The 22,556-nt window shown below is 37.9% G+C and overlaps 1 protein-coding gene across 1 annotated transcript in view; it reads right to left on the bottom strand.

The window, feature by feature from the left end:
- ZRANB3 (zinc finger RANBP2-type containing 3) overlaps positions 1-22,556 on the bottom strand; it is a 200,159-nt gene that overhangs the window by 103,696 nt on the left and 73,907 nt on the right. The window contains exons 5-6 of the mRNA XM_055122825.1: positions 21,636-21,867; positions 16,324-16,409 (exon numbers count right to left, since the gene is read on the bottom strand). Of these exons, the coding sequence (XP_054978800.1) occupies positions 16,324-16,409; positions 21,636-21,867 (318 nt within the window). The remainder of the gene's footprint in view (positions 1-16,323; positions 16,410-21,635; positions 21,868-22,556) is intronic.

Raw genomic sequence — 22,556 nt, 5'->3', positions numbered from 1 at the left:
GTGTGGCCCAGGGCTATGGCTCAGTGGTAAAATATCTCACTTGCAGGCACAAAGCTAAGAGTTTTATGCCAAGTATGAACCCAGCAGCCTTGCTGTTTGTGAATCACAGCACCATCACAGCAACAAAAATGTGTGATGTCTGTACTGCAACCAAGTGTAATCTCTTGATTGCAATCCCTATACTGCAACCAAACCTCGGCAAACACTGCAATCAAATGTATAGGAAATGCAACCAAACTGAAACCAAGTGAACAATCCTACATCATAGCAGCAACAAGGAAAGAAGGGGAAAACATGACTTAAAAAAAAGGGGACACTGGTGCTGGCGGAGGGATGGGTGTTGGAACACTGTATGACTGAAACCTAATTAAGAACAGCTTTGTAAGTGTCTATCTCACAGTGATTTAAAAAAAAAAATCGTAAAAAAAAAAAACCCCAAACAAAGAAGGGACCCAAGTGATATAGTACAGCGGTACAGCACTTGCCTTGCATACAGCTAACCAGGGTGTGGATCCCTGGCATCCCACACGGTATCCTGAGTCCTCCAGGAGTGATTCCTGAATGCAGAGCCAGGAATAACCCCTAAGCATTGCCACGTGTTACCCCCCCAAAAAAAAGAAACAAAAAGAAAGTCCTTGAGTCTCAACTAACATGGGAACACAGATTAGGGCTGAAGCGATAGCACAGCAGTTGGGTATTCGCCTTTCACGCGGCCGACTAGAGTTCGATTCCTCCGCCCCTCTCGAAGAGCCTGGCAAGCTACCGAGAGTATCAAGCCCGCGCGGCAGAGCCTGGCAAGCTACCCGTGCATATTGGATATGCCAAAAACAGTAACAATAAGTTTCTCAATGAGAGACGTTACTGGTGCCCACTCGAATAAATCGATGAGCAACGGGATGACAGTGACAGAACCTGATAAATCATAAAAAAAAAAAAAATGTTAAGCCCCTTTCGCCGCTGCTGACACTCCAGCATGAACGAGGAGACCCAAAGAGCTACTTTGGACACCAGCAGCCCAATGAAATACTTCCAGAATGTGAACTGAGCGTCTAGGCCAGGCTGCTATAGCGGGGGCCGGGTATTTCTCTCTAGGGTTTTCCATCTTATGAGCACCATAAAAGGGTAAAAGTTTGTAGTGATATAATTTCTGGCAGAATTTTCCCTGGACTTTATACAGAAACCCAAAGCAGGCGCGACCTAATGTCATCTAATCATCAGCAATATGAAATGGTTCCTTTGTAACGGGTTGGACTTTGGGGGGGTAATCCTAACAAGAATAGTAGGTCTTTTGTTGAAATATTGAAGGCAATCAAAGTGGTAGCCATCTCTCTAGACTGAACTAAGCTATAACCCCATGCCGGCTGAGGAGAAGGAATATTTCTTTCTCGGGAAGAAAGGCGGCGTGGTGTTAGCCATATTATGATGTCCATTAAGTAGATACGAACTTGGTGGTGTGGGAACGGGATATAAGGAAAAAAAATTACTATGTACATGGAACAGTGGGACGCTGCTGGCGTCTCGAGCCGGGGCCGATACCAGCGCACTACTTTTGGTTCCAGAAACTGCTTGCAGGCATGCTGCTAGACTATCAACTAAGCTATAGCCCCATGCCGGCTGATGACGGGAAATAACCATCTTTCTTGGTTCTTTTCCCTTTGTCAGACAGCGTGGTGTCAATCATACTATGATGTAGGGAGCCATTTTACAAGCTCGGCTCTTATCCTCTAGTCCAGCAGAGGCTTACTTGGGATTTCTGTAAGAAGGTCACCACTGCTGACCTTACTGATCTTATCAGTTCGCCATTCCTCTCACTAGCCAACGCCCATGCCTGATCTGCATTTTACTATTGTTCCTATGGGGGTCCAAGCATGCATACTGCCCCCTCCCACCAAGAGGTATAAGTATTGTAACTGCTGTGAATAAACTCTCTCTCTCTCTCTCCTCCTCCTCCTTCTGGCTCTGCATCTGTTCATTCGGTTACGTCCCCTCCTTAGCCCCACGAAGGGTCCTCCCTGCGGGACAGGATGGGACCCCACACTATGAGGATTACTAAGTAGGCATGAACTCGGTGGCGTGGGAAAGAGGGGGAAAATAAAAAGTTATGTAACAAACAGCGGGACTTAATATCTCTACATTCTCAGCAATGGAAAACTATCAAATGCTTCCTTGGCAGTAGGACTGTCTTTTTTTGTGGGGGGAACTCCAGCAACAATAGGGAGTTATGAGTTGAAACATGGAATGTAATCAAGATAAAGAGTAAACAGAGTGAAACTTATCACTTACAAGGGCGGGGACTGGGGGAGCGGGAGGTATACTGAGGCGGTTGATGATGGAATATGGGCACTGGTGAAGGGAAGGGTGTTTGAGTATTGTATAACTGACATAACCCTGAGAACTATGTAACTTTCCACAGGGTGATTCAATAAAAAAATTTTTTTTTAAATTGTTAAGAATTAATTACACCCTGAGACTAGAAACTTCATGGAAAGGAAAATATCCTTATTCACTGATCATGAGGAAGTGTTAATATTGTAATTATAAAACTGGTAAAACCTCCCTAGATGATCTCAGATTCAACCTAAGTATCTATCAAAATCTCAGCTGGCGTCTTTGCAGAAATTCATAAGCAGATCCTAAAATTTAGATGAAGATATACAGGAGACAGAATAGCCAAAACAATCTAAAAAACAACAAAGCTGAAAGATTTATACTTGCTAATCTCAACATTAAAAACTCATACATACCGCGGCACTGTTTACAATAGCCAGAATCTGGAAAAAACCTGAGTGCCCGAGAATGGATGACTAGTTAAAGAAACTTTGGTATATCTACACAATGGAATACTATGCTGCTGTTAGAAAAGATGAAGTCATGAAATTTGCATATAAGTGGATCAACATGGAAAGTATCATGTTAAGTGAAATGAGTCAGAAAGAGAGAGACAGACATAGAAAGATTGCACTCATCTATGGAATATAAAATTAAATAACAGAATAGGAGACTAACACCCAATAATAGTAGAGATAAGTACCAGGAGGCTGGCTCCAAGTCTTGGAAGCTAGCACCAGATGCTGGAGGAAGGGGCAGTTCACATAGAGAAGGGAACACCAGGTAAAGTGTGGTTTGAGGACCTGCACGGGACGGCACTCTGAAAATAGAATATAGACCAAACACGATGGCCACGTAGTGCCTCTGTTGCAAACCACAACACCCAAAAGGAGAGAGAGAGAGAACAAGGGGGAATGCCCTGTCACAGAGGTGGGGTGGGGTGAGGGGGGGGATGGAGTGGAAGGGTGGGAGGGATACTGGGAACATTGGTGGAGGGGACTGGGCACTGGTAGAGGGATATAAACAAAATGCAAACATGAAAGTTCACAAGTTTGTAACTGTAACTCATGGTGATTCACTAATTAAAAAAAAGGAATCAAAACAAAAACAAAAAAAACCCTCATACATACCATTAGAAAATGCTAGCAGAATAATTATTTTGTAAATGTACTATGAAAAAAGGAAAAATTAAGCATCTACCCTGCTTTTGCTGACCAAACTTAAGCACAGAGCCTCCAAATAGTGGGTTAGAGGTTGTCTTCCTTTTAGAAGTATTTTAACTAATACATGAAGGAAAAATATTAGAATATCATCATTTGGCAATGCTGAATGATTTCAAAAATTATGTTCCAAGTATGACAGTTGCTAACAATCATAGAACAATAAGCATTAGTTACCAAGGGCATCCTCATGAACAAATACAACAACCCTATAAAAGTAAATTGCCACATGTATGCAAATTTCATGACTTCATGTTTCCTGACAGCTACATAGTATTCCATTGTGTAAATATACCAGTTTCTTTAGCCAATCATCTGTTTTCGGGCACTCTGGTTTTTTCCATATTGTGGCTATTGTGAACAGAGCAGCAATGAACATGGAAATGCAGATGTCATCTCTACTATACCTTTTCATAATGCAACTTTTTAATCTCTATCTTATGAAATTATGTAGCTGTCAGGAAACATGAAGTCATGAAATTTGCATACAAGTGGATCAACATGGAAAGTATCATGTTGAGTGAAATGAGTCAGAAAGAAAGAGACAGACATAGAAAGATTGCACTCATATGTGGAATATAATGTAACTGAGAAGTACAAGTTGGCAACGATGCAACTTCTGGCAGATATCTCTCTGGACTTAGTTATTAAAATACTAAATTACAGAAACCCAAAACTGAGAGGCCGCTAAGTGTGGTCACTCGACCTTATACCTCTTCATCCTCAGCAATGGAAAACAAATTATCTAATGCTTCCTTTTCAGCAGGTCTGACTTTAGGGGAGAGACTCTCCAAACAATAATAGTGAGTTTTGTTGAAATATTGTATGCAATCAAAGTGAAAGTAAAGTGAAATTTATTAGTTACACAGGCGGGGAGGGGGGGGGCTTAGGGTGGGGGGGCTAGGGGAGTGGGGAGGTTGGGGTGTGAGGGGGCGGGGTGGAGCTATACTGGGATTCTTGGTGGTGGAATATGAGCACTGGTGAAGGGATGGGTATTCGAGCATTGTATAACTGAGATTTAAACCTGAAAACTTTGTAACTTTGTGACTTTCCACAATAAAAAATTAAAAAATAAATTAAAAAATAAAAAAAATAAAAAGTTGGAAATAAAAAAAAAAGTAAATTGCCAAAATTTGAAGAATTAAAGTTTCAAGGCATAACTATTAATGTAGAAATAAACAAAAAGAACATGCAAACAACCCTATGGAAATAAAAGCACCAAAATTCAGGTAACAATTTAATTTATCCAACAAATTAAATAACCAAAACAAGAGATAGGATAAGTCATAAGATTAAGAGAAATTTAAGAGATGCCTATCATTTGTAATGTGGAAATCTTATCTGGGTCCTGATTAAACAATATGGGAGGGGGGGATATCTAAAAAATCTGTAAAGTTAAGACATCCACAAGATAACTGGAAATGTAAATATTTACTGGAGTTTTAATGATAGGAATAGACTAGTTTTATTTCTTAGGTATAGTAATTGGATTGTAATTATTTTTTAAACGTGTCCCTAACTTTAGTGAAAGCTAAGTGAAATATTTTGCAGATCAAATATGAAGCCGTGCTTTAAAATAATATAGAGCAGAAGAGTTACAGGAGTATAGTTAAATACAAGAGCAATCCTGAGTTGATAAATTCTGAAGATGATTGAGAGAGGATAGCAGGGGGGTTGATTACACTATTTTATAGATTTTTGTATATATTGAAAATCCAAAATAAATTAAAAGTCATGCAATTCAAAAATTTGCTAATCCAAAAATGCAGAATGGGAAAGAAAATTCAAGATGAGAGTTCTGCATTATGTCTAAAGAAAAACCAGGCCAGATTGGCTAGAACAGAAGGCTGTAGGAGGGAGGCCACCAGGAAAAAAGAACAAAGAAAAAGATTATTTCACGTGTTTGAAAGACCTTTTGGAAGCTGACAGATCTGTTGGAATCTCTGAGCAAAAAATTAGCAATGAAAATATAGAAACCAAAGGAGAAAAGGAAATAAAGGTGATCTAGAAAGAGTCGGCTAACTAATACTAGGGAACAGTATCAATTTATTCAGTCCACTTATCTAATTACTTAATCGCATAAAGATAGACACTGAATTACTAAGTAATTCAAATATTGGAAAAAGAATGGAAAAAGTGGACCTAAGGGCTATTTTAATTACTGATCTTTCAAATTTGATATTGATATTAAAGGTTGATATTGATATTGATATAAAGGTTGACAAGCGACTCAACCTTTCCAAATCTCAGTTTTACTCATCTTTGAAATAAACACAGTAATATCAACTTCATAAGACCTTGAAAGAATTAAAGACTATTTTTTGCTTTGCTTTGATACCATACTACTGTACTCAGGGCTGACTGCTGGCTCTGTGCTTAGGGATCACTCCTGGACATGCTCGGGGATCACGTGGTGAACTAGAGTAAGCACGTGCAAGTTAAGGCAAGCGCCTTAGCCTCTATACTATCTCTTTGGCCCAAATACATTACTTTTATAATATATGGCACAGTATCTTATTTATAACATGCAATATCTGGTACCAAATAAAAATGCTATACTTCCACTACCAGGATAGAAAGATATCCTAAATGTAGCAAGTAATACAAAAAATTACAGAAGAGTAGGTATAATATGGAACAATTAAAATAAATTTGGTTATCCATCTATCTATCCCTTTGTACTCAAGAAGAGTAACTTGGGGCCAGAGCGATAGCACAGCGGGTAGGGCGTTTGCCTTGCACGCGGCCGACCCGGGTTCGATCCCCGGCATCCCATATGGTCCCCCAAGCACCGCCAGGAGTAATTCCTGAGTAAAAAGCCAGGAGTAACCCCTGAGCATCGCTGGGTGTGACCCAAAAAAAAAAAAAAAAGAAGAGTAACTGAAGGAAAAGGTATCAAAGCACATTAATGATGGTTACTGGGACAAAGGTACCTCAGCTGATTTTTACTTAACTAGAATTTTTCTCCAGTTGCTTGAGTAAGTCATTCTAAAAGTATATTTTAATAACTATATTATATTATTGTAAATAACTATATATTATTAAAAATAAAGATAATAAGACAACTAGCAAAGACATTGTTAAGGCATGAGACAAGTTGATGCTCCATGAAGTTAGAGGAAAGCATTACATGCAGGTGACTTTTAAACCATGTATAAATTAGATATATGGACAAGAACAGAAATTTTAAAGAGAAACAATTTATTTGTAGTAGGATTGTAATAATTTTGCATATTTGTTAAAATTTTGCATATTTGATAAAATATAATATATGTTATATTTTATCTTATTGTTACATACACACAAATATGCACAAAATATTAACACACAATAACCCAAAGGCTACCTCTCTATTAAATTTTACTACCAACACTAGTTTTGTCCTCTGAGGCCATAAAGATAAAAGTCTAATTTGTTTGAAACATGACAGATTTTTAAATATTTAAAGATCTGTCCCCTTTAGGTTTTCTCTTTTTAATATTCCTATAGGCTATGTAACATCAAGCTCTATGTCTTATTCATCTTTATACTGCTAGCAGCTCTGAAATAATGTTTTAAATATAGTAACTCATCAATAATAGGCATTTGTAGAGCTGAAAATGAGCAGTCCTCTTATTATTTTGGTCCTCCTTTCACAGACAGGTTTCATTTGTTATCAGGATTCTTGAAAAGTGACAGAAACTCCTCTCAGTCATATTCCTTGTCTCCATTGACCTTCTACAATCTTCTCAAACTGTCCCACTATCGTGACTGTAACTGATTCGGAGAAAAGTATCTATCTGATAAATTCTGCCCTTCCTCTCTCTACTACCTCCACACTTCTCTCCTATTTGTTCCTTTTGTCTCAGTATATCATTATCTCATCAGATCTTTCAACCAACTGACTGCTCACTTTCATCATACCAACATGAGCCTTCCTGTCTTCACTTCCTATCCCACCTTGTTCTGAAATCAAGTGCATACATTAGCTTTGTTCTTAGCAAAACAGCATAATTTCCCGCCTCCCACATTCTTGCCTCACAAGCTGGTGAAAAATAAAAAAATCTCAGATGAATTCAGCTAGGAACCTTTTCCAAGCTGCTACCCATGCTGCTTGGAGCTGCTAGTTTAGAGAAGAATGATTCCACTATAGATCTCAAATTACCGATCGCAAATGGTTAATCCTGCTACCACATCCACCACGCAAATCTTGTTATTTCATTCTTCTGGTGCCTATCTGGCAAAATTACACACTATGTCAATATTCATCAAAATTAACCCTCCACTTTATTATTTTCTGAACATATGCTTGACCTTCTATCTCACAGAGGGGAAAAAAAAAAGTCAGCACATAAAATTGCTGCAACTTCATGCCACCCCAGAAACGAAGGCATATCTTTAATAATATTATTTAGGTATAAAAAGGAGACATTTTCAATTTAAAATAATAAAATGAATGTATAAAATAATGTCTTATACTACCATCTGTGTAAGTAGAAGATGTATATATTCTTCCATAGGTTTATGATTTTAAACCATGTGAAAATGTTGTCAAAAATAAAATAAAATAACAGGAGCAGGAGAGATAGTATAGAAGTTAAGGCACTTCTTAAAATTTTTTTTTTTTTTTTTTTGCTTTTTGGGTCACACCCGGTGATGCACAGGGGTTACTCCTGGATCTACACTCAGGAATTACTCCTGGCAGTGCTCAGGGGACCATATGGGATGCTGGGATTAGAACCCGGGTCGGCCGCGTGCAAGGCAAACGCCCTACCCGCTGTGCTATCGCTCCAGCCCCACTTTTTAAAAATTTTAAAAAATAAAAAAGAGCAAACTTGGAGGCTGGGGAAATGGTTCAATGACTTGCTGCCATATAGATATGAGACTTGGGTTTAATCTCTGGCACAAGAATAAAAGAAAAAGAGCAAACAAAATCAGTAAGTCTAATGATACTTTAAATTCCTCTCATGCTTTCCACTCACACTGCAGAGGCAAAGGGAAGGAGGAATGAGCTGCTGCTATTTAATGAGCGTGGAGCAACAACAGATTAGGATGATGGAAAGTTCTGGAGATACCTAGTGTTGTGATGGTTGCACAATAATGTAAATGTGCTTAAAGCTACTGAGCTGAATATTTAAAAACACCCGCACACAAACCCAAAACGCCACAAGTGGTGAGGCTTATGCTCTTATAAAAGAGGCATAAAGTTGCACTCTAAAACTTTTACAGCACAATAAACCAATGAGGAATCAATTGTATTTTTCTTTTGGGGGGCTCAGGTTTGGACCACACAGGCAGTGCCGGGGCTACTCCTCACTCTCCTCAAGGTGCTCAGAGGACCATATGTAGTGATGGTAATCGAAAAAGGATTGGCGCTATGCCAAGCAAGTACCTTGACTTCTGGTACAATACATATCTTTTTAAACCACAACGCTGATAACTAAAAACTAAACACTCTCCAATGCCCTCTTACTGTGATTATCGTGAATACACTATATATAATATGATGCCTACCTGAATTCCATATTATCTTGAGACCCTTTTCCACTAATTCAAAAATATTCCACTCTATTGGGCTTGTCAATTCTTCAGAGGTTTAGCAGTCTCTTATTCTGTGCCTGAGAACATGAAATTCCTTTTCCTGGAATGCAAATCACTTACTCATAGAAATCTTCTGTCTTCTGTGACCTGAGTGGTTCACTCTACCAAACTGCCATAGTACTCTTAATTTCCCTTTCATGACACGATCACAACAGTAGTGATCTAGTTAGTGTCTGATTTGAAAACTCAGTGAAGGCTGCAACCATGTTGTCTAATAGGCACTCTATAAATATTTAAAATAAATGGATTATTCAAAATTAAATCATACTCCAAATGTACTCTAATAGTGACTGGAATAGAACTATCCTTTATAGTGATACAAAGTAATTCATTTTGATGAATGTGTCCTAATATTTATTTTTATCTGTTGTAAGATAGTTGGCTTCAATTTAGACTCAGGTTATTCAAAATCAGAAGTCTTACGAACTAAATTACAGATAATAGGTAAGAATTTCTCAAAATCCTTCCACACAAAGCTGACTTTCCAACCATAAGTGCAGAACTTTTCCTATTAATCTTTATCTAATTACTTTTCAAACTTATCTCTGCCATCAATATATTAACTATTTCTCTCAGATTTAAGCCATTTGCAAATAGAACAGAACTGCCCCTTATTTAGCTATGAATGAGGACATTAAATTTGAGAGTGCTGAGGAAAGAGGACAGGATAATTCTTTGAAGCTGACAAAGACCTATTAATTAACACTTTGGAAGAACAGCTATAAATAGCTTTACTCTGGATTAACACCCAACATCTTCCTGCTAATAAAAATTTAGACAAATTTTTCTTCACAGAAGGTGAAGTTGCACAAAAATATCACCAGTACTCCCCCAGTGAAGAAAATTTGGAAATTTTTATAAATAACAATGAAGATTTTCTGGGTTATTTCCCCACTCCTGGCAGTGCTGGGTTTTGAACTCAGAGCCTCACAAATGCAAGGATAGGTTCTCTACCACTGAGCCACAATCCTGGCCCACTTTTCTTTCTTCCTTTTTTTTTTTTTTCTTAATGAAAGAAATTCACTGTCTCAAAAATTTTGATTGTTTTGGAGTATTCTTAGCCTTGCAGGCTTTTATCAGAGAAGAAAAATATTTCTTCCCACAGAAGGCCTCTTAAAAGTGGCTAATGATAACAAGATATAGGGCTGGGCAGCCTACATGTCCTCTTTTTCAAATGAAAGAAAATTAAGGTTGCTAGTTCCTAAGTCTTTTTATGCCATGAAAAATGGGAGCTGGGGGGTGGGCGAGAGAAGTCAGATTCAGGGGAAGCCATCTGACCTAAACAGGTAGGTATGTTGCATACAAAACCGAGGGACCAGGCATTCTATGAAGTCTTTTCTAGTTTTCCTGCTGACAAATGAATATGCTGCCTTCTCCAAGTCATATGTATATTTATAGTGTCTTCTAAATATAACCCAGCAAAGTGAATGATGTAAGAGATTTAGAAACAAGTTATGGTTGAGAAAAATTTTCTGTTCTTCTCAGATCATAGCAGGTAGGCGGTTACCTACATCACAACTGTTGATAGACATTTTCATTAGTAAATTTTTGTTTGCCATTACTTCTATACACAATAAATTTTATAAAAGCAAAGTTATATTTATGCTCAAGCTTCATTTCACTTTATTTTGAATACAGTCCTGACATTTTGGATATAAAATATGGGTCTAGAACTGAATAACTAACCATAATTTGCTTTAGCAAAATTATAGTGTGAAAATCACACCTTCATAGAATCAAAACATTATGGAATAAAATTTAGCATTCTGCAGATTAACTTAAAATGCCAGAAAGTGCCTTATTCTGAATCACAGTACTGAGAACCTATGGTGCTTCCAAGTGACAAAAGTAAAGGAATAATAAACTTTCGAAATAGAATCTGGGGGCAAAATGTCCTTTTAGGGCATAATAACAGTTTTTAAACAGCTTTTTATAAAATACAGGAAACAACATACAATCTCACAAATCATAAAACATTTCAAGAAAAAAAGAGACTAATGTTATATGATTGTTGTCGTATGACTTTCTTAGTCAAGAAATGAATAAAAAAGTTTCCAAACATAAATCCAGCAAATATGCCTGGTTTTATCAGAAAATGTTTGAAATTTGTAGTCTATAAGAATTGTGCCTCGTGGTTTCTCAACAATGTCTTGTATCTCGCCTATTTATAATTACATCTTAAAAACTATTAGTGGGCTGTAGATAATACAGGCTGTTTCTGCATATGCTTATCATAGTTCGATTCCAGTAGAGTGTAGCTAAAAATAAAAACAAATAAAAAATACTATTATTATTATTTATGTAAGGACAGCTAACTTTTTCATAGTGCCATTGTGCTACCATACCTTAATGAGTTATCGCTTGAGAGGGACAGAGAAATCAAACCCAAGTCAGCAAGACAAACACCCTACCTGCTGTGCTATCTATCCAGTCCAGAAAACAAAAAAGTTGTATTCAAGGAGATTATCAAATTATATCTAGGCATATATGGAGATGATGAAGTGAAGCTCCTTTGCATTACTAATATGGCTAATTACATTAGCCCACTCCCTAAGATTAAACTGTGCTTTAATTCCAGTAGCATATGGTTATGGTCAATATAGGAGACTTCTTACGAAGCTCTGAATTAAGCAATACTGTGCATTTCTGCACTTAATCTTAATTCGAAAAAGTTCCTGTCTTCTTATTTTCATCCAAACTTTTCTAGTTTTGTATAAGTGTTAAACTGCCTTCACCCAATATGGATGGCTCTATTTATTACTGTAATCTAGAGCAGTGTTTATCAACTTTTTTCCTAACGTTTTTCCCAGCTGTGGCTCCTTTCAACCTTTTATTCTATTGTACCCCAAATCCTGTGCTCTGGCTCTTCATTTATGTGATTTTTGCCTGTTGCTTCCTTGGGATATCCTGGGGATTCACAGCGGGCCATATGTCCTGGTCTGAGTTACGCTGATCTAGAGTCCTTTATAAGCATCACAGTACCATGATCACACAAAGTGAAGTGAGTAAAATGTAGAAAGGGGCAAAGTTGAGTTTTACAAGATTTCCACTATCCCACTAAGAGTCAGTCAGTGAGATCTTGCCACACTCAGCAGTTAAGAAACCCAGTGGCACCACAACACCAGAGAATCTTCCAGGCCCTGTACCGAGCCGGTATCTCTGGACGCCCCAGATGGAGCAGGTGCAGTCTCCCCGCCTTCTCCAGATGGAAGTAAGCTTCTACAAGCATGGCTCCAGTATGTGGCTATCAGGACTATTCCTCCGAAGCTTGCAGCCGCTTATGCGGCCATACAACCTCTCCAAATATACAAAGTGAACAACCAAAAATAAATGATCTGTCATCCACCCCTGCCAAAAACTAGAGAGAGAGTGGCGACACGCAGGGCCTCTTGGGATGAGGGGTGGAACTGGCCCCTTTCCCCGCCTGATGAGGCCCCGAGTTGCCACCCACAAACAGCTCCTGGCTCCTGAATGGCCATGATCCCAGAGGCACACAGACCAATCTTGGAGCCCAGCGGCTTTTGGCAGAAATCCCTCCAGACTTATTACTAAAATATCAGAAATCCAAAATCATCACATGCTCTTCAGAATCAGCAATAGAAAACAATCTAATAATGCCTTTTGGCAGGTCTGATTGTTAGGGAAAATTCCAAATAATAATGGTGGGTCTTTTGTCAAAATATTGAATGTGATCAAAGTGGAAAGAGAGTAAAGTGGAAATCATCTGCCACATAGGCAGGGGGAGGGGAGAGATGGGGGTATACTGAAGTTCTTGGTGGTGGAAAATATGTACTGATGAAGGGATGGGTGTTTGATCATTATATGACCGAGACTTAAACTGGAAAGCGTCGTAACTGTTCTCACTGTGATTCGATAAAAAAAAAAAAAGAAAGAAAGAAAGAAAAAAAGAAAAGAGTCAGTGACTTTAGTAGAATTGAAGATGATGCCACTGCCATGCTCAAGGCTCCTCTCCACATGTTCCGATGAGCCTCACACATGAAGAAACCGGCAGTGGAACCCAGGTGTGCAGGACCCGGGGCTGAGATCTCCAAGGCTGCTCAGATCAAGACTGGGCCTCTTCCGCCCAGATCCCCATTTTCCAGTAGCTAGGCAGTCACACCCAGAAACTGCCCCGAAGCCGTGTAATCCCATCAAAGGCCAACATCCAGAGACTATAAAACCACACTCCCAGAAGTGGGTGGCCGAAACATTTTATAGCCTAGTTCTCCCTCTCGGAGAACCTGACAAGCTCAGCAAGCTCCCCGTGGCGTATTCATATGCCAAATACAGTAACAATGATGGGTCTCATTCCCCTGATCCTGAAAGAACCTCTAATGCGGCACCATTTGGAAGGAGGAATAAAGAAAGGCTGCTAAAATCTCAGGGTTAGAACGAAGGAGACGTTACTGGGCCCGCTCAAGCAAATCGGGAAGATAGTGATAGTGATAGAATATAGACTACTGACAGAAAAAAATTAATAGTGACTTAAACATACACAAAAATGTTCAATAGTACTTAGAAATAGTATCTAGAAATATAAGATAACTATGAATTAGTACTATTCCCTCTTCACATTAGCAGGGATAAGACTATAGGGGTAATATCCAGTGGTGCTTAGGGCTACCAGCATCACAGCTGGCAATGCTTGGAGGTTACACTGTGCTGGTGACTGAACTCATGGCCACACACATGTTAAGCATGCACGCTTCCTCTTGAGGTTATTGCCCTAACCTCAAGACTAAAATTTTTATATTTTAACATGTTGACAAGGTGCGGAAGAAAAAATGAGAACCTTAAATACTGCTGGTGGAATATAAACTGGCAAAACTTCTGTAGATCATAATTACAAAAAGCACAAAAAAGTTCTACACTCACAAGCAATTTTACTTCCATAAATTAATCTCACTGATTTGTTCTCAGACATTGAAATGAAATATTAAAATGGTTATTAATTATTGAGTAGTTACTATGTGATACTCACTGTTCTTTATAATAATCTGCTAGTGTCGGTATTATGATAACTCTTAGGCATGAATACTTTTTATTTTTCAAGCTAAACAAAATTAATGGAAAGCTGCTTTTCTAAAACAAAACTTTTTTTTTTTTAAATTTTTTATTGAGTCACCATGTGGGAAGTTACAAAGTTTTCAGGTTTAAATCTCAGTTATACAATGCTCGAATACCCATCCCTTCACCAGTGCTCATATTCCACCACCAAGAATCCCAGTATAGCTCCACCCCGCCCCCTCACACCCCAAACCCACCCACGCCCCTAGCCCCCCCCAAGCCCCCCCCGCCTGTGTAACTAATAAATTTCACTTTACTTTCACTTTGATTGCATACAATATTTCAACAAAACTCACTATTATTGTTTGGAGAGTCTCTCCCCTAAAGTCAGACCTCCTGAAAAGGAAGCATTAGATAATTTGTTTTCCATTGCTGAGGATGAAGAGGTATGAGGTCGAGTGACCACACTTAGCGGCCTCTCAGTTTTGGGTTTCTGTAATTTAGTATTTTAGTAACTAAGTCCGGAGAGATATCTGCCAGAAGTTGCATCGTTGCCAACTTGTACTTCTCAGTTACATTATATTCCACATATGAGTGCAATCTTTCTATGTCTGTCTCTTTCTTTCTGACTCATTTCACTCAACATGATACTTTCCATGTTGATCCACTTGTATGCAAATTTCATGACTTCATGTTTCCTGACAGCTACATAGTATTCCATTGTGTAAATATACCAGAGTTTCTTTAGCCAATCATCTGTTTTCGGGCACTCTGGTTTTTTCCATATTGTGGCTATTGTGAACAGAGCGGCAATGAACATGGAAATGCAGATGTCATCTCTACTATACCTTTTTGCCTCTCCGGGATATATTCCCAGGAGTGGTATTGCTGGGTCAAATGGGAGCTCAATTTCTAACTTTTTGAGAATCGTCCATATTCTAAAACAAAACTTTTGATAAACAGCAAAGGTGAGGGTCAAAGCCATAGTTAAGCGGGTAGGGCATCTGCCTTGTACGAGTTCAACTGGGTTTAATTCCTGGCACCCCATATAGTTCCCTGATCTATGCCATGGATGACTCCCAAGCACAGAGACAGGAGTAATGCCTAAGCACTGACAGCTGTGGTCCCTAAACAAAATAAAAAACCAAATAATCTGTAAAGATAAAAGTAAAACACAGGTGGCCTACCACCAGACTCATGATCTTGGCTACTACAATATAGTTCCCCTCACTAGTTTGAGGATATTCATCTGCTGCACTGTATACAACAGGCAGGTATAATAAGCAACTGCCTATTAGCAGGCTGCATAATAAATTATAGCTCATCCAAACAATCAGATATACACATAGCCTTTGAAGAGTGCAAATCTCTTTCAATAAGTAAAAGACTTTCAACACAAATTAGTGAAGAGAGCAAACTGCAGAGCAATGCAAACATTATGTTATCATAAATATAGAAAAAATAAACTGCTATTATACATATAACCATACATTTTTTCACTGTTGCTACAAAAATCGATTTCTTTTTTTTTAATTGAATCACTATGAGATAGAGCATTACAAAACTGTTCATGATTGCATTTCAGTCATACAATGTTCCAACACTCATCCTTCCACCAGTGTAATTTCCCAGCACCAGTGTCCCCAGTTTCCCTCCCACCCCTTCAAGCTACCTGCTAACCCCGCCTGCCTCAATGGCAGGCACTTCTCTTCTCTCTCTCTCTCTCTCTCTCTCTCTCTCTCTCTCTCTCTCTCTCTCTCTTTCTCATTTTAGGAATTATGGTTTGCAATACAAATGCCAAAAGGTTATGATCATATGTTTTTTTTTATGCACAGAATCTATCCAGAAGAACGCAAATGGAAATGGAACTGTTCACACAATCACCTATGAAAATGGAAAAGCTTGGCTGGGAAACAGAATAGAAAGCATACTTACATTCTATTTTAGTACAGTGTGCAAGTTTATCTAGTTAATAGAAATAATAATTTTAAAAACAAGTTGAAGGTTAAAATTTATACATTTCTAATTTATATACTCCTTTAATCATACATAAGTCTTCCATGAAGCATTTACTTACAGAAACTATTGCATAAATACAATTTGAAAACACAGACACAAAAATGACTTTTAAAGCATCATGTTAGGATGTGAGGAGAAATATTTATAAAAAAAAAATAGTCTGTATTACCTGACATGTGCATTACAGTATCTTTTGGCATAATCGGTCCATTTTCCAAATTTTTGTGGAAAGAGAGCTTCAATCTGCATGAAGAGCTGTAATAACAGTGTTCTCAATCTGTCACAATAGTCTCAAGTACCATTACTATGATAAATACACTTCATAAAACAGCAAAGAGTAAAAAATAAAATCAAATTCTCCTTTCTCAAGGCTTTGTTGTCCCATTCTCCATCCCCGCTATCCTATTATTCAAGAATGACTATTATGGTTTTCTATGCCTATACGCATATGCATATATTTTCATTCAGAAATAATATGAAAAAGATAATACAACAGATACACAATTACAATTTGGTTTCAAAACTCATGTCATAGACATCATGAAAATAAATACATATCTAATTTTATTTGGTTTTAAAAGTTACAGATGTGTTACAATAATAAAGCACTTTTAAAGGCTGCATAACAATCCGCTATTACATCACTTCATCCCCTACACTGTAAATTTAAAAGTCTTCTGTTAAGGGATATATAGACTATGTCTAGCTGCTAAGCAGTTACAGAAACTAATAAGTTTGTGTGTGCTTATATTTACATATAAGGATATAGGTATTATATATATATATGAATCTATATCTATCTACTCTACCTGCCAATTACTCACTACATTTCCAGTAGATGGCTTTGTACAATATTTTTAAAAACAAAACAGGTAGGTGTAAGAAATAAACTTTTTAGAGTTAAACATGTTACCATGTTATAGTTTCATGTAAAGAGTTCCAATTTACATTCTCATCAACATAATTATAATCTTTGTTATTGTTTTCCTTTTGGGCTACACCTGGCAGTGTTCAGGGGTTACTCCTGACTCTATAATAACGAGTAACATGGCTGACCCAATTTTGATCCCCAGCTCCCATTAGTCCCCTTAGACCGTCAGGAGTCATCCCTAAGCACAGAACCAGGAGTAAGCCCTGAGCACTTCAGAGTGTGGCCCCAAAGCAAAACAAAACAAAACAAAACAAAATACAAAATCAATGCAGAAGGGAAAGCTGAGGCCCAGATAACTTCACCATGGAATTTTATCAAATATTTTAAAAAATAAATATTTATGTTTAATATTTATGTTAACTTAAAGTAAAATTTAAAACATACAGTAAAATTTGTTTCATAAATTCTTTCAAAAAAAAGCGGAAGCAAAGGAACATTTCCCAACTCATTCTATGAAGCCATCATAACATTCTTAGCAAAATGAAAGATAAAACAGACAACTATAGATGGATATCATAAGACTACAAAGCCAATTGTGGGGCTGGAATGGGTATGATGGGTATGACGTACGGTGGGTATGATGTTTGCCTTGCACAGGGTGGGCCCTGATTCGATCTCCAGCATCTCACATGGTCCTCCCAGCACTTCCAGAAAAAATTTCTGAGTGCAGAGCCAGAAGTAACTCCTGAGCATCGCTAAGTGTGACCCAAAAAGCAAAAAAACAAAAACAAAAAACGAAACACAAAAATATCCCCCCAAAAAACAAAAACAAAAACAGAAATTAGAGAAATAACAAACTAGTAATTATTTCTGTATTTTGGGTTTGGGGTTGTAGGTGGCTGAGCACACGGTGGTCATCCTTATTAAATTTCTTATCCCTATACAGCTTAGAAATTTATGTAGAAATAGTGTGACTCTCTCTAGTGTACACCCACACCTGGGCTCCTTGAGAGGGTGCTTTTCTAGTAAACTGTTTCTCACTTAGAAGTGCTATCTCTCCCTTAAGCATGCCTACTCTTGACTCACTGAGTTTGTGCTCTGGTTTTTATTAAATCGTCTGCCATATCTAGAAACAATGCTGTATTTTCAGGTTATACCTGCACTCTGATTCTTTAGTGTGTACTATACTTTAATAAAATGATTTTTTCTGTACTTTACTTCCCTGACTTGCTCTGGAATTCTCTGTGGCAGAGGCATTAGCTTTAGCCATGACCAGACTTTTCTTACACTTGGAAAGACTATTAAGAAAATATTTAATTAACAATATTATCAAAGAGAAGATAATTAATAGAAGATGAAAAAACTTATATTGTATAAAATGACAAAGTACTATTGAAAATAATCAAAGTTCTACACACACCAAAACATATATTCATGAATTGAAGACAACATTTTTAATATGACAATATACTCCAAAGTGATGTATAAATTCAGCCCAAACCCTATAAAAATCCAAGCTGAATTCTTCAAACAAGTTGCCAAGTTCTAAATAAAAATGAGAATTTAAGGGACCCAAAATATCCAATATAATTTTGGGGGAAAAAAAAATTGGAGGATTCCCTAGCTTTAAAGCTTCCAACCTAGAATTTGTAATTTTATTTATTTTTTAACAAGTTCTAAACTTGCTCAAATTGTTTAGCCACCAGAATTTTTGAAAGTAGATTCACTTTTGATTTGAAAAGAGGCTATCCCTGGGGGTGTAGTCAAGGAGAAGAGGCCAAGGTTTGGGCGTTTGCCTTGCACACCGCTGACACAGGTTCAAACCCTGGTATCCCATCTGGTGTCATGAGCACCACCAGAAGTGATTCCTAAGTGTAGAGACAGGACTAACCCCTGGGCATTACTAGGTTTGGCCTCCTCCTCCTCCTTAATCCACAAAAAGCCCCCACCCTCAATTTTTTTAAAGTGGCTATTCTAAATAAGAGGTGGAAAGTACTGGCAAGGAACTACACTGGGGCCAAAGGGTCATTACGGTGTTGCCAATGTTTTCCTTCTAATCAATAAGTAAATCTTCATTACACTATTACCATTACAATATGGTCTTCTGTATACTCTCTTTGTGAAATGAACCCTTGAAGAAACAAAGCAATTGTAGGTACTGCTGCAGCACCCATATATTGTGCTGAAGATCACATGTGATGTGCTGGGGATTGCACGTGGTACTGTGTGGGGATTCAAGGACTGAACCCAATATTGTATCTGCAATGCATGTGTTCTACCAGTGCACCACATTACCGGTCCTACAATTTTTTTTTTTTTTCTTTTTGGGTCACACCCGGTGATGCAAAGGAATCGTGCACTCAGAAATCGCGCCTGGCAGTGCTCAGGGGCTGGGATATGGGATGCTGGGAATTGAACCCTGATCAGCTGCATCCAAGGCAAATGCCCTAACCACTGTGCAATCCTCCAGCCCTGGCCCTACAATTTTTCTACTAAAGAAATAACCAACTATTTTATTCTATGACATAATTTTCCAAGACAAGTAAACACTTGGGATCCACTATTTAACTTCCAATGGGTACCCAACAACAAAACATAAAAGAGAAAAACCTAAGAATCTTATTATCACTCTGTATTGCTCTGTTTATCTTAGAAGATTTCCAGGATTCAAAAGCAAAAGCTTGGCAATTCTACTAGAAAACTGGTTTAATGAAATTAACAATGGCTCCTACCCTATGTTGCCCAGGGCCAAAGGCATGGTATCTTCAAAATTTTATTTCTGCTAATTCTGATAATAAATAACTTCAGACAAGAAGCCAATACCTTCTTCTGACTCACAATGTTTATTAATAGACAGGCTTCCTAAGTTACACTGATGTTTACAGATTCGTGAAAATTTCTTTCATCATTACCTCTCCCAAATCCTTTAATCACCACAGGATTGTTAGAGTGAAAAGTCTAAATAAAACAGAAGCCTTATTTTTTCACTCTAATGGGAAAATCTAACTACTCTGTCTTATCTGCTAGATAATCTATCTATTCTACATACCAGTTCCAGTTCCTCTGTACTTTCTAAATTACGGAATTCTAAATTAAGAGGAACTGAGAGAATTTATAGAATGTAGTGTGAAAAACCAAAGCACACTGATGGGCATGTGCACTCGCGGGCTCTCCGGGCGGCTCTGTCTCACCGCCCGCGTTCGGTGCTCTGGAACAGCTGTGTATGGACTGGATTGGGACGGCTATTGGCCAAGGACAGGCGAAGGAAGAACGAGAACCAAGCTGGTTGCTGATTAGTTACCGTTTATTCAATCTTCCATCTTTCTCATCTCCCGCACTCCCAGCTCCGTCCTCTCTCTGGATCACTGCAGCCTCTCTGGATTCTCTTGTTCCTCTCTTTCCTCTTTCTCTCTCCCCCTTGCATAGGCTACACACAGCCAGGTAGCAAAATCATTATAAGAAAGCCCTTCCTGAGGGCTGGGCATTCCAAAGCCCTTCCTGACTCTTAAGGTGTTTTTCTCCTTTCCTTAGCAAGCACTTATTAACATCTTAATACTAGTTATTTTTTTATGGACATAGCAGGAGATACATTGAGGCTTGCAAGGCAGCTCTCCAGGCAACATCTTGCCACAGGCTCAGACTACAGCACTCAGGCCACATTAATCATTCCTCACCCTAGCAGGGTCCGAATCTAGTTATCAACGTTTGGATCATGACAGCATTTGTCCACGATCACGCTCTTAACTTATAGTTAAGCATTAGGCACTTTGGCCAGTCCCAACTCGATGCCAGGGTAGCACACAACTCACCGCTTGCCCTGGGTCCGTCCCGTCCTTTGTTAGGACCCTGCTTTTGGGGGTGCTAGGAAGTAAGGGCAGCGGAGGCTTAGGTCGAGACAACAGATGCCCATGAGGAAAATATCATGTAGAGTCAAATGACTACCAGGTTACAAAAGCATAGCATTTGCTAAGTCTTCCTGTGTTCATACAAAAGGACACTGCTCTGAATAAACTACGCAAAGAACTCAAGGAGAAGAGAAAAACAATATTTACAAGTCAACAGAACACTAAGAAAGAAGCTACAAATAAACACAGAGGAATGGGAGCACTGTAAAGGGAGTAAACTTTAAACTTTATTTATTTATTTATTTATTTATTTATTTAAAACTTTATTTAGTACACCCAATAAACCTAAACTACCTGAGGATATGTTATCCTACAATGTAGAGTAAAAGATATAAAGTAGATTTACTTAATAAAAGATATAAAGTTGATTTAACACCAATTCAAAGGAGCTTATAATATAAAATAAACCAGATAACTGAAAATAATTAATATTGGAGAATCACAAGAACAAAACTTTGAATATTATAAATTTATACTAGATATGAAAATAAAAGGTCAAATCAATGTTCTAAGTGCACGTACAAGTATAACTAAGGGATACATGCAAATACACAAAAATAATCATGGTCACAGATGTACATAATTATTAATAGGTATTTAAAAATCCAAATGTACTCTTTTGGCATTTAATTTCTTTAAAATTAAACACTTGCTAAACAGATAACTAACTTTTTACTTAAGATCAAAGAATTAGGATTTTAGTACCTCTTCAGGTCTTCCCAAAGCCGGAGTTCCTGTAAGAAGAATGGCACGTTTGGCTTTTTGTACTAATGGCAATAAAATCTTGCTGCGGGTTGCATTTCTGGACTTCATGTAGTGTGATTCATCCACTATAACTACTTTAAAGTTCTGGTTATTTAGTACATCTATCAAAGTCTCTGCATCTGTGGTTAAAAGACCATAGCCCAGAACTGTCACTTTGCTGATTGATATTCTCCTAGAAAAAAAAAAAATCAGTTTATTTAAAAAATATTTCAGCAACAAATTTGTCATAAACAATATATATTTTGGGAAAAAGATAGAGAATAAGAAAACAGGAAAACATAAGGAGATGGCACTAAGGCTGTACCCCAGTTTATCTTAAGAGGTCAATCTTCAGGGACTAGAGAAATAGTACGGTGGGTAGAGCATTTGCCTTATGAGCTGTGGAACCAGGTTTAATCCCCAGCACTCATTATGGTACCTCAAGTTCCATCAGGAACGATCCCTGAGCAGAGCCTGGAGAAAGCCCTGAGCATATCTGGGAGCGGACCTCAAACAGAATACAGCAAAAATTAATTTTAAAAGGAGTTTAATTTTCAAATGAAATAAACCAAAACCCACAACTAAAATAACCAAATATTTAAATGGTCTTTGTAAGACATTGAGTAAGCCACATTTTACTAGACTAAAAACACTGCTCTTTAAGATTATTTGCTTCAATGCACTAAGATCATGTGTAAAGTTGATAACAAAATATTAGTTGGATGATTAATGAAGCCAACCACAAATGAAAAAATGTATAGATCAGATGCTACTGGCATTTTGAGCAGGACCGTCTAGTGGGCTGCAGGACACTCCCAATCCTGAACCCTCCCAATAATGGCTAGCAGAGTCCATGTCACGATGACAAAAATAAAAAATAAA

The sequence above is a fragment of the Sorex araneus genome, chromosome X (genome assembly GCF_027595985.1).
Source record: "Sorex araneus isolate mSorAra2 chromosome X, mSorAra2.pri, whole genome shotgun sequence".
In the NCBI taxonomy this organism is placed as follows: domain Eukaryota; kingdom Metazoa; phylum Chordata; class Mammalia; order Eulipotyphla; family Soricidae; genus Sorex; species Sorex araneus.
The sequence above is the reverse complement of the archived record's forward strand: the minus strand, read 5'-3'. Positions and strand labels throughout refer to the sequence as shown.